This window comes from Carlito syrichta, unplaced genomic scaffold, assembly GCF_000164805.1.
Source record: "Carlito syrichta isolate Samal-C Ts95f unplaced genomic scaffold, Tarsius_syrichta-2.0.1 Scaffold143633, whole genome shotgun sequence".
Taxonomy (NCBI): Eukaryota; Metazoa; Chordata; class Mammalia; order Primates; family Tarsiidae; genus Carlito; species Carlito syrichta.
This window is the reverse complement of record NW_007087729.1, coordinates 24,517-35,636: the sequence shown is the minus strand read 5'-3', so window position 1 is coordinate 35,636 and position 11,120 is coordinate 24,517. Positions and strand designations below refer to the sequence as shown.

Below are 11,120 nucleotides of genomic sequence, written 5' to 3'. Positions count from 1 at the left end.
GTTTTTTTTTTTTTTTTTTTTTTGAGTTGGAGTCTCTGTCGCTCAGGCTGGAGTGCAGTGGTACACTCACAGCCACCCCAGTGTCGACCTGCTGGGCTCTGGCAATCCATTTGCCTCAACCTTTCAAGTAACTGGAACTACAGGCATGTGCTACCATGCCTAATTTTTTTTTTAATTGTAGAGACAGGGTTTCGCCAAGTTGCCCAGGCTGGTCTCAAACCCGCGGGCTCAGGCAATCTACTCGCCTCAGCCTCCCAAAGTGCTGGAATTATAGGCTGAGCCACTGAACCTGGCCGACAGGGCTTTCTTAAAAAAATTATTTTTATTTTTGTGGAGACGAGTCTTGCTATGTTTCCCAGGCTGGTCTTGAGCTCCTGGCCTCAAGCAACCCTCCTGCCTCAGCCTCCTGAATTGCTGGCATGACAGGCGTGAGCCACCATGCCCGGCCAGGGCTTCTTAGGTCTGTCTTCAGTTGTAAATCTGATAGGACTCACAGCAGCTTCTGTAGCAAGTGGCAGGTGCTAGACACCGCTTGATGTAGACCAGGAGGGCACTAAACACAACTCCAAATTCTGGGCAGACCCCAGTGTCAGGCACGGGTCCAGCGCCTGGATCTTGCCTGGCAGCTGCCTCTGCCAAGTCCCAGCTCAGTCTTGGGCCCCAGGCAGGCTCTCCCTGGTGGCTCTCGCTCCCGGCTCCTGCAAAGGAGGCTCCGCTCACCCCCTCCCAGCTCCCAGCCCTGCAGAAAGGGCCCCCCTGGCTCCTCCCTCCAGCAAAAGTCCCAGGGCTCACTCTGACTGGTCTGCCTTATATCCCCTGCCCAGCTGTGAACCAATCCCAGCAGCTGAGGGTGGACTATGCTGATTGGCCGGACTTGTGTCACATGATCTGCCCCACTCCAGGTGGGGCCTGCCCCCATTCAAAGCACAAGGCTGAGAGCAGGGAGGGTTCTAGATTGGAGAGTGGTAGCAGAAGAAGGGGAACAGCGACATGCCCACCCCTCCAGAGAGCTGGGGACAAGGTGGCCCTGCCTTCTCCTAGCACATTCGAGACATGCCAGGGACTTTAAAAATATTTATTTGGCCGGGCTCGGTGGCTCAGCCTGTAATCCCGCACTTTGGGAGGCTGAGGTAAGTGGATTGCCTGAGCCGCGGGTTCGAGACCCACCTAGGCAACTTGGTGAGCCCTCATCTCCACAATAAATTAAAAATTAGCCAGGCATGGTAGCGCGCACCTGTAGTTCCGGCTACTTGGAAGGCTGAGGCGGAAGAATTGCCGGAGCCCAGCGGGTCGAGGCTGCGGTGGCCAGGAGTGGCCACTGCACTCCAGTCTGGGTGACAGGGGAGGCTGAGGCCAGAGGATCACTTGAGCCCAGGAGTCCAAAGTGACCGTGGGCTATGATGGTGCCTCTGCACTCCAGTCTGGCAACAGAGTGAGACCCTGTCTCAAAAAAAAAAAAGAAAAAATTTTTTTGGAATAGTTTTTTCTTTGAAGTAGAAACATACATAGATACCAGAGGCGTGCTCAAATGACGCATGCAGTTTGAAACATCCCACAGCGAGCACGCCCGTGTGGCCCACACCCTGACGAGAATCAGCACGCACTGGCCCTGGTGGCCACCCGCTCCCAACCCTGCCCCGCCCCGCCCTGGGTCCTGAGTTCTGACACCAGAGCTCTGCCCATTTGGGTCTTCACAAGCAGGGAACAGGGCGTGGCCTCCTGCCTCCACTTGGCCCGTTGTGTCCGTCCATGGTCCCGAGCACCTCTTCCTCCTCTTCCTGGCCATCTAGTATTCCTCCGTGGGAACTGCCTGGGTTTTCTCGCCCCGTCTTTAAGGTCTCACTTTTGGCTGCGGCTGTGCTGCCCCACGTTGCCCAGTGTGTCTGCACTTCTGCACAGTTTTGTCTGGAGAGAACAGGTCCCCTACGTTTGCCCGTCCCAGCCTTGGAAATTCTTGGACCCAGACAACTCCCTCATGCCAAGCTGGCCTCTGCCTTGCCCCGGGGAGCCTGTGGTTATCGTTCAGGGCAATTAAGGGTGATTATGTCTGGCTATATGTGCCATAAAGCTGTAAATTAATTAGCACTTACTGCCGGGTGGGGCTCTCAGCACCTTTGGTAATAAGCTCGTTTGGTAAAAAGCTCAGGTAATAAGCTTTGGTAACAAGCTCGTGGTGAGCTGAGGGTGGCCATTGGCGGGTGCTCGGCCCGTGAGGTCTCCATTCAGGCTGCAGGTAGGACAGGGCTTGTCTGCGATCCTCCAGGGCCTTCCCCATGGCCTCGAGAGTGTCACCACTTGCACACAGGGGTTCCTGCTGGTCACCTTCCACGGTTGAGAGGGAGGACAGGAGGCAGGTTTTCCAAGCAGTGGAGGGCGTCGTCTCTGTGGACACAGGATGGCTTCCGGGGGTAGAGGACGTGACAGAGCTTCCGCTTCCTTTCCTCCTGTCCCCTCCAGAAGGCGGTCTCTGTAGTGCTGAGAGGGCTGGAATCAGCTGTCCTTTTTTATTTTTTTTTGAGTTGGGGTCTCACTATGTTGTCCAGGCTGGAGTGCAGTGGCACAAACACGGCTCACTGCAGCCTCGACCTGCTGGACTCAGGCAATCCTTCTATCTCAGCCTCCTGAGTAGCTGGGACTATGGGTATGTGCCACCATGCCCGGCTAATTTTTTGATTTATTGTAGAGATGAGGTCTTGCCACATTGCCCAGGCTGGTCTCGACCCCTGGGCTCAGCCACTGAACCCGGCTGAGTCTGTCTTTTTTTTAACAGAAAGAGCAGGGCTCACAGTCAAAGCCTTGTGCAGGACACAGTGTCTACTTAGAACTTATAACATTCGCTGGTTTCCATTGTATTAATTCATATACTTACTTTCAGGCTGGGTGTGGTGGCTCATGCCTGTAATCTCAGCACTTTGGGAGGCCAAGACAGGAGGATTGCTTGAGCTCAGGACTTTGAGGCCAGCCTGGGCAACATAGTGAGACCTCAGTTCTACAAAAATTAAAACAGGCAACCCCTTCGGGTCCCCTCCCACTGTGGGAGCTTTTCTGTCCTCTCAATAAATCTTGCATTCTCACTTTAAGTAAATAAATAAACAAAGCAATTAGCTGCCCATGGCGGTGTGTGCAGGTAGTCCTGTCCCAGCTACTCAGGAGGGTGGCGCTGGAAGGTCACGTGAGCCCAGGGGTTCGAGGCTGCAGTGAACTATAATTATATCACTGCATTCAAGCCTGGACCACAGAACAAGACCCTGTCTCTAATAAATAAAAATAAATGTACAACCCCAAATAGGTACTTTCTATGTGGCAAGCATTTGTCAGTGATGGCACAGATGTAAAGCTTCCTTCTGTTGATTTACTTATATTTTTTATTTTATTGATTTTTGAGTCAGAGTCTGTCATCCAGGCTGGAGAGTGCCTTGGCACCATCATGGCCCACCACAGCCTCGACCCCTTGGGTTCAGGCCATTCTGCCGCCTCAGCCTCCGGAGTAGCTGGGACTAGAGGTGTGCACCACTGTGCCGGGCACATTTTTTAAATTTTTTGCAGAGATGAGGTCTCGCTGTGTCGCCCAGGCTGGTCTTGAACTCCTGGACTTAAGCGGTTCTCCCACCTCAGCGTCCCAGAGTACTGAGAGCACAGGCCTGAGCCCCCGTGCCCGGCCCTCACTGGCTTTTACAATACAGATATTGGAGGAAGGCGGTGGCAACGGCAGCTGGTTCAGCAGAGCACATTACCGGACAGTGGGAGGCTGTCTGGACGTGCTGGAATGGAAGGGCCCTGGAATGAACCATGTGGGAGGAATGCGGAGGGAAGGGAGTCCGGGGAAGCATGAGGCTCGACCCCGATGCCCTCCCAGCTTTGTGTGAAGCCGGGGCCTGGCGTTGCTAAGGAAACCCCTTGGCCTTGCCAGGCAGAGAGGCCACAGGCGAGAGCGCATCCCAGCTGGCGCGGTGGGGGGCTGAGGTCTGACGGAGGGAGCCTCTGCGATTTTCTTTTTCTAAAACGGGGATGAAATTCATGCAGCATAAAACTCACCCCGTCCAGTGCACAGTGAGTGGCATTTGGTGCAGTCACAGGGCTGTGCAGCCACTACCCCAGCCCAGGACATTTCCGTCTCCGCAGAAGGGGACCCCAGACTCATCCACGGTCACCCCCAGCCGCTGCCAGCCTGCTGTGTCTCGGGTCTGCCTTTGGGACCCGTGAGCTTTCGAGAGAGGCTTGCTGCTCCTTGTGCGTGTGGTCACTGGGCCCTGGCCCTGTCCTGAGGGTGAGCTGGCACGTGGCTTGACTGGTCAGTGGCGAGGTCCGGCCTCATGTTTCTGGGTGTAAATCTCCCTTGGAGGGGTCGGGTCGGTCCTGCCCACATGCACTGGACCGGCTGCTGGGAGCAGAGCAAGCTGGTGTGTCTTCTCCCTGCTGCAGACACGGGACCCGGCCACAGGTGTGCACACCGGAGCTCTGGGGTCTTGCCCACGGAGGAGAGCCTGGGCTGCGAGGCTGGCACTCGAGACACCTCCCATCCCACTCTGGCCTTGACTTACCTTCCTCCCCGGCCTGCCCTGCCTCTCCTCCGGAAGGCCGTTCCCACACGTCCCCTGGTGTCTGCTGGGGACCCTCCTTGGTCTCTCCGGCTGCGGCCAGTGACTGATGGTGCCTGCTCACCCCCCGTGGTTTCAGCAGGTCCCCTGATGGGTCGGTGCCCTCCCTCTCTGGGCACCGGCTTCGCGGCTTGTCCCCGCCACTGGGGCTGTGTCCCTTGATGCTCCCCAGCCTGTGCCTCATGCCCTCTCTGCCCCCTGCCTTCCAGGTGCCCCTCTGTTCCTGTCCCAGCCTCACTTCCTCAACGCTGACCCCGTCCTGGCCGCAGCGGTGGGCGGCCTGCACCCCAGCCAGGAGGAGCACTCCTTGTTCTTGGACATCCATCCGGTGAGCCCTGTCTGCCCGGGGGTGGCTTTCCACCGTGCCTTGGCCGCCACCTCCCCCCAGGCCCAGTGCGGGGCCAGGTGGGGTGACAGGAGAAAGTCCCAGGCAGCGACTTTACCCTGACTCCATAGTTCAGAGGTTTTATCATCCCTCCCTCAGGGGCTTGGTTCTGCGAACGGGCCATAAGACAGTAAATTAATTAGGGATTATCAGCCGAGTGTCTCCTGCTAATTAGCCGGGGCAGCCCCACAGCTGTACCAAGATGCCATAAAGATCTCTGGGTACCGACGAGAGCCTGGAACATCCTCAGATAAGTCAGTTCTGGGGAATTTGTCCCGTGGGGAGTTCTGTCTACAGGCAGAGGCCGGAGGGCAACAGACCCTGTGCACGTGTAGCCGTGCCCGGCCGGCGGCCTCACTCCTGGCACCTGTGTCCTTCGTAAAATGTGCCCAGTTGGACTCGGTGGCTTCTATCATCGGCTCAAAAATTCTATGGGTTTCTGTTTCCTGAGTTCCCTCACTGTGTTGCCCAGGCTGGTCTTGAACTCCCAGCCTCAAGCGATCCTCCCACCTGGGTCTCCCAGAGTGCTGGGGTTACAGGCATGAGCCACTGGGCCCGGCCTCCTTTTTTAGGGCTGATTAGTATTCCATCATAGTAGGCACCACATCTGCCTTGTCCATCCACTGGTGGACACTCAGGTGGAATCCTACATCTTGGCAGCTGTGGCCAAGCAAGTGCAGGCGGTTCCTTGACGTACTGATTTCCTCTCCTTTGGTGGCTGCCCAGGGGTGGCATCGCGGGGTCCGGGGCAGCTCAGTTTTTAGTTGCTCGCAGAAACTTGTACCCTCGTCCGTGGTGGCCGGCATATTCCCGGGCCTTCCTGAAGCTCCCCGGGAGCCCTGTTCTCACCGCTCCTCTGCGCCCTTTCCATGTCTCAGCCTGGCCCGACCCCTGGCCTCCCTGGCCGGCTTCCTCCCCCCCTGTCGGCCACTCACCCCACTGCCCTCTCGCTCTGCGGCTGCCGGAGAATCCCACCATGCACAGTCTCCTCTGTGCTCTCAGCGGTGACTTCTGTCTTAGCATGTAGACTTTTTCTCTCCATGTCCAGAACGGGGTGAGTTTGGGAGCCCAGGGAGAGGCGCACAATCATCCTCCCCAGCCCTGTTGGCTGATGCCCTGTCTCTGCTTCCAGGGCAGCATGAGGCCACCAGGGAGAGGACGCAGGCTCTGGGTTTTTGGGCTTGGAGCCTCAAAAACCAGACGCTTGTCATAAGCTGCTTCTGTGGCTGCTTTTCTGCTCCTGAGATCGGAGAGGGCAGGGAACGGGGTGGGTGCCTGGGTCCGAGTTTCTGGTCTCGGTGGCGTGTGGCACAGGGTGCTGTGTCCGCCAAGATGTGGCCCGACCACGATGGAGAATGAGCCAGGAGGGCTTGGACGTGTTTCTTGGGGAAGGAAGCTGTCCGAGGGGAGTCCCCAGAATGGCAGGTTGCCTCGAGGTCCCTTGGCCACCCCAGGCTCCACGGCTGCACGGGAATTCACAGGGCTTAGCTGTGGCGGACTCACAGCTAGTGAGGGTCATGGCTGCAGGAGTCACAGCAGTCAGCACAGGGTGGAGTCTCACAGGGCGAGGCCAGGCTCAAGCGCCCGGAGTCCCCCCCCAGGGTCGCACAGATCGCCCTGATCCTCCAGTGTGTTGTGACAGCACTGCTGAAATGTGGTCTCCCAGGAAGCCCAGCAGAGAGGCCCCGCACCCAGGGTTTCACTGGCGGCTGCTGTGGGCACCTCTGCCCGGCAGACGCCAAGATTCTGGGCTCCCAGAAGGAAAGCAGATGTTTGGCATGAACCACGTGGTGTGTGCAGATAATTCAGGCACGTGGACCTCTGCCAGCCAGGGAATGGGGGGACCCGAGGCCCGAGCTCCAGCCACTAGCCCTGGGCGGCCTCAGGCCAGCAGCGTGAGCTCTGTCTACACCAGGGCAAGCTTACTCCCGTTGCCAGGCTCTCAAGTTCAGTGCCTCCCCAGCCTGGGATGAGGCCTTCGATAAGCTCCTTCCCCAGGAGCCTGGAAGGGTCTCAGCCGGCGGGGCTATGGCAGCAGGTGACACCCTCCTGAAGGTGGCCCTCATGCCCGGGGTGCCGTCTCCATGCCCTGTCCTTGCCCGAATCCTGCGAGGTGGCTTGCACTATCCCTTCAGATGAGGAGATGCGGCTCAGCTAAGAAGAACCAGCTGTGCTTCTCCAACCTCAACTCTAGTTTACTCTCTACGCAGACTTCCTGGCTTCATTCCGGAGCGACCTTCCTGTTTTTGGTGGCACTTCTGTTATTTACTTAAAAAAAAAAGTTTCATTTAAAAAAAAAAAAAAAACAGCTGGGCATGGTGGCACATGTCTACAATCCCAGCCCTTTGGGAGGCCACGGCAGGGAGGATCACTTGAGCCCAGGAGTTTGAGGTCAGCTCGGGCAACATAGTGAGACCTCATCTCTACAAAAAGTTTAAAAGATGAGCCAGGCATGGTGGTGTGCACCTATACTCCCACCTACTTGGGAGGCTGAGGCAGGAGGATGACTTGAGCCCAACAGGTCAAGGCTGCAGTGAGCCGTGACTGTACTATTGAACTTCTGCCTGGGCGACAGAGTGAGACCCTAACTAAAAATAAAAGAAAGAAAGGTGACAGGTGGAAGGGGTTCTGTGCTGTCCTCCCTGTGTGAGGCTCACTTTATAGAGGTCCCTGAGGCCGCCCGTAGGGGCTCAAAAGCAGCAGAGGAGACCGGGGCGGAGAGTGTGTGGAATTTCTAGACCAGCAGTTCCCCCTGCCCTGCCCTGTTGCTTGTTTTAGGTCAGGTCCAAGCAAGCTCCGCTGGGTGGTGGAGCTGGGCCGCCCACCCTCCCGAGTGGGACTGGGGCTTACCGGTGTCCCTGGGGCCCGAGGTGGCTGGTGTCCTCACTGCCTATCATTGCCGCAGGTCACTGGGATCCCCATGAATTGCTCCGTGAAGCTGCAGCTGAGCCTGTTCATCAAAGCTGTCAAAGGCATCGGGTGAGTGGGGCTGGGGCCGGACTGTGCCACTCACGCAGGCCCAGGGACGGCGGTGGGCCCAGACGCCCAGAACCAGCCTGGAGGGAGGGGTCTTCTGGAGGCGGAGTCCAGGCCAGTCCCTCCACCCTCGGCAGAGTCCCAGCGTGGTACTACTCTGATGCCCTCCCAGAACTCCCTTTTTCTTTCTTAACATTTTCCCCCCAAATGAGGCAGAGTCTCCAAGCCAAGCTGTCCGTCACGCCACAGAGGTCAAAAGTTAAAGCCTGGCAAAACCAAGGGTTTGAAAATGGAAACTTGCCAAAGAGCATTCCTGTTTTTTCCTTTTTAGAGACAGAGTCTTGCTCTGTCGCTCAGGCAGGAGAGCAGTGGCACGACCATGGCTCACCACAGCCTCCAATTCCTGGGCTCAAGTGATCCTCCTGCCTCAGCCTTCCAAGCAGCTGGGACAACAGGTGTGCGTCATCACACCTGGTTAATTTTTAAAATTGTTTGTAGAGATGGAGTCTCACTATGTTACCCAGGCTGGTTTTGAATTCCTGGCCCCAAGAGATCCTTCTGCCTTGGCCTCCAAAAGTGTTGGGATTACAGGCGTGAGCCACTGCAACTGGCTGGAAACAGCATTCTTTTTTTTTTTTTTTTTTTTGAGTTGGAGTCTCACTCTGTCACCCAGACTGGAGTGCAGTGGCCGCTCCCGGCCACCACAGCCTCAACCTGCTGGGCTCCGGCAATCCTTCCACCTCAGCCTTCCGAGTAGCCGGAATTACAGGCATGTGCCACCACGCCTGGCTGATTTTTTTATTTATTGTAGAGATGAGGTCTCGCCAAATTGCCCAGCGGGTCTCGAACCCGCGGGCTCAGAAATCCACTCACCTCAGCCTCCCAAAGGCGCGGGATGACAGGCTGAGCCACCGAGCCCGGCTGAAGCAGCATTCTTAATTTTGACTATATGCTTTGGAAAAACACTGATTTTTCTCTTTTTCCATTTTTAAAATAACAGCTTTATGGAGACAGTTCACACGCCATGAAACTCACCCTTTTACGATGTCCCATTCGGCGGTCTGCATAGCTCATTCGTGGAGCCGTGTGTCTGACGCCAGTCAGTTTTAGAACACTCCTGTCACCCCGACACCCTGGACCCAGAGCAGTCACTCTCTCTTCTTAGCCGCAGGCACCGCCAGGTCCATGCTGGCCTTTTGTGCCTGGTGCTTTCTCTCGGGTGATGTTTTTTTCAGGGTTCGTCCATGTCGTGGCAGGGCTCTAGGCCTTTCACACTGCATGACACTCCATTGCGTGGACAGATGGCATCCTCATCCGCTGACGGACGTCTGGGCTGTTGCCACTTTTTGGCCATCACTAATGGCGCTGCTGTGGGCGCTTGCAGACACATTTTGGTGTGGACGCCGGTTCTCGCTTCTCTTGGGCCCACACTTGGGCGGCATCGCTGGCCACACAGAGGCTCTGAGCATGACGGGCAGGAGTAGCCAGACCCTCCCATGGCTGCTGTCCCCTCCCTCTCACTGCAGCGCCAGAGGGCTCTGAGTCCCCATCCTGCACGCGCGTGACATGCCGGTGGGCTGGTGGGGGATTGGGCTGACTTGCCATCCATGTTGCATTGCTTAGCGTGTTTGAGCCGGTGTCACTGTCAGCAGTTTTCCCTGTGGGATCCTGGCTGCAGGTGAGAGCAGCTGTCCAGCTCTGTCGGATGCCTTCAGCCATGAAGACTCCTGCTTCGTAGCATGGCAGGATCTGCGCTGGCGGCGTGTGGCTGTCACGCCTACCCTTGAGTCTGACTTTTCCATTTTGGGACACTCAGGGCATTTGTTCCTGATGGGTCTGTGGGTGGCGAGACAGCACCGGGCACGGGCGAGGCGTCGGTAGCCCAAGCGCACTCTCAGGTCTGCCATGCAGCACTGGGGCCACAACTCAGATGCCATGGGCTGGGCAGGGAGCCTGGCAGGCTGTGTGAGGTGGGCTGCGTGCCATCCACCCCGCCTGGCACAGCTGACTGGGCCTCCGTCATGGCCACATCCTCTGCATCTTTCTAAAGGAGTCCAAATCCAGGTTTTAACAGGCACTCTCTTGGTTTTCACCTGTCAGGAGGTAGTTCTTTTTTATTTTTTATTTTGAGACGTGTCTCACTGCTGCCCAGGCTGGAGTGCAGTGGCACGGTCACAGTTCACTGCAACCTCAACCTCCTGGACTCAGGCGATCCTTCCACCTCAGCCTCCCAAGTAGCTGGGACTACAGGCATGCGCCACCATGCCTGCTAATTTTTTTTATTTTTTGTAGAGGCGAGTGCTGAGGGGAGAGATTTTTGTAGAGACGAAGTCTTACTATGTTACCCAGGCTGTTTTGGAGTGCCGGCTCTGGAGTGTGCTGAGCTCACCTCACGTGCGGGTGGTGGGCTAACGGGTGTGCGAACATGGTGGCTTTGCTGAGTAGTTACAACCAAGCTGAACGAGGTAGAGGTCTGGGCGGCCTGTGCTCACGCCCTTTGTTTCTCTCATTTCTAGGCAAACCGGGAAGATTGAGCCCGTGGTCCTGCCGCTGGTGTGGTTTGGCGAGGTGAGGCCATGCCGGGTGTCAGGTGCCTTCGGAGAACATGCTTGTAAGAGGGACAGGGCTGGTCCAGGGTGGCTGGGCTGTGTGACACTGTCCACGCACCTCATGTCAGCCACCCCCATGAATTGCAAGGATCCCTGGAGACAGGGCTGACGCAGCTCATGTGGTCAAGTCCGGTCCTGCGCCGGTCACCCCTCATGGGAGACAGAAGGGCGGGTTCAAGGTATCTCCCAGCCTTCTATAATTCCTTCTGGGCTAGCTAATTTTATTATTTATTGTATTTATTTTTTCTGGCCTACTTTATTTTATTTTTTGAGCCTCACTCTCTTGCCCAGGCTGGCGTGCAGTGGCGCGATCACAGCTCACCACAGTCTCAAACTCCTGGACTCAGGCAGTCCTCCCGCCTCAGCCTCCTGAGCAGCTGGGACTACAGGCGCGTGCCACCACGCCCGACTGACGTTTTGATCTTTTGTAGTGACGGGGATCTCGCGATGTCGTCCAGGCTGGTCTCAAACTCCTGGGCTCACACCGTGCTCCCACCTCGGCCTCCCAAAGCGCTGGGATGACAGCCGTGAGCCGCCAGCCCTGCCTCCGTT

General features: G+C 56.9%; 1 protein-coding gene across 1 annotated transcript in view; it reads left to right on the top strand.

Moving 5' to 3' along the window:
* SCARB1 (scavenger receptor class B member 1) overlaps nucleotides 1–11,120 on the top strand; it is a 26,547-nt gene that overhangs the window by 12,723 nt on the left and 2,704 nt on the right. The window contains exons 7-9 of the mRNA XM_021708698.1: nucleotides 4,808–4,926; nucleotides 7,889–7,962; nucleotides 10,476–10,527. Coding sequence (XP_021564373.1) covers nucleotides 4,808–4,926; nucleotides 7,889–7,962; nucleotides 10,476–10,527 — 245 coding nt within the window. The remainder of the gene's footprint in view (nucleotides 1–4,807; nucleotides 4,927–7,888; nucleotides 7,963–10,475; nucleotides 10,528–11,120) is intronic.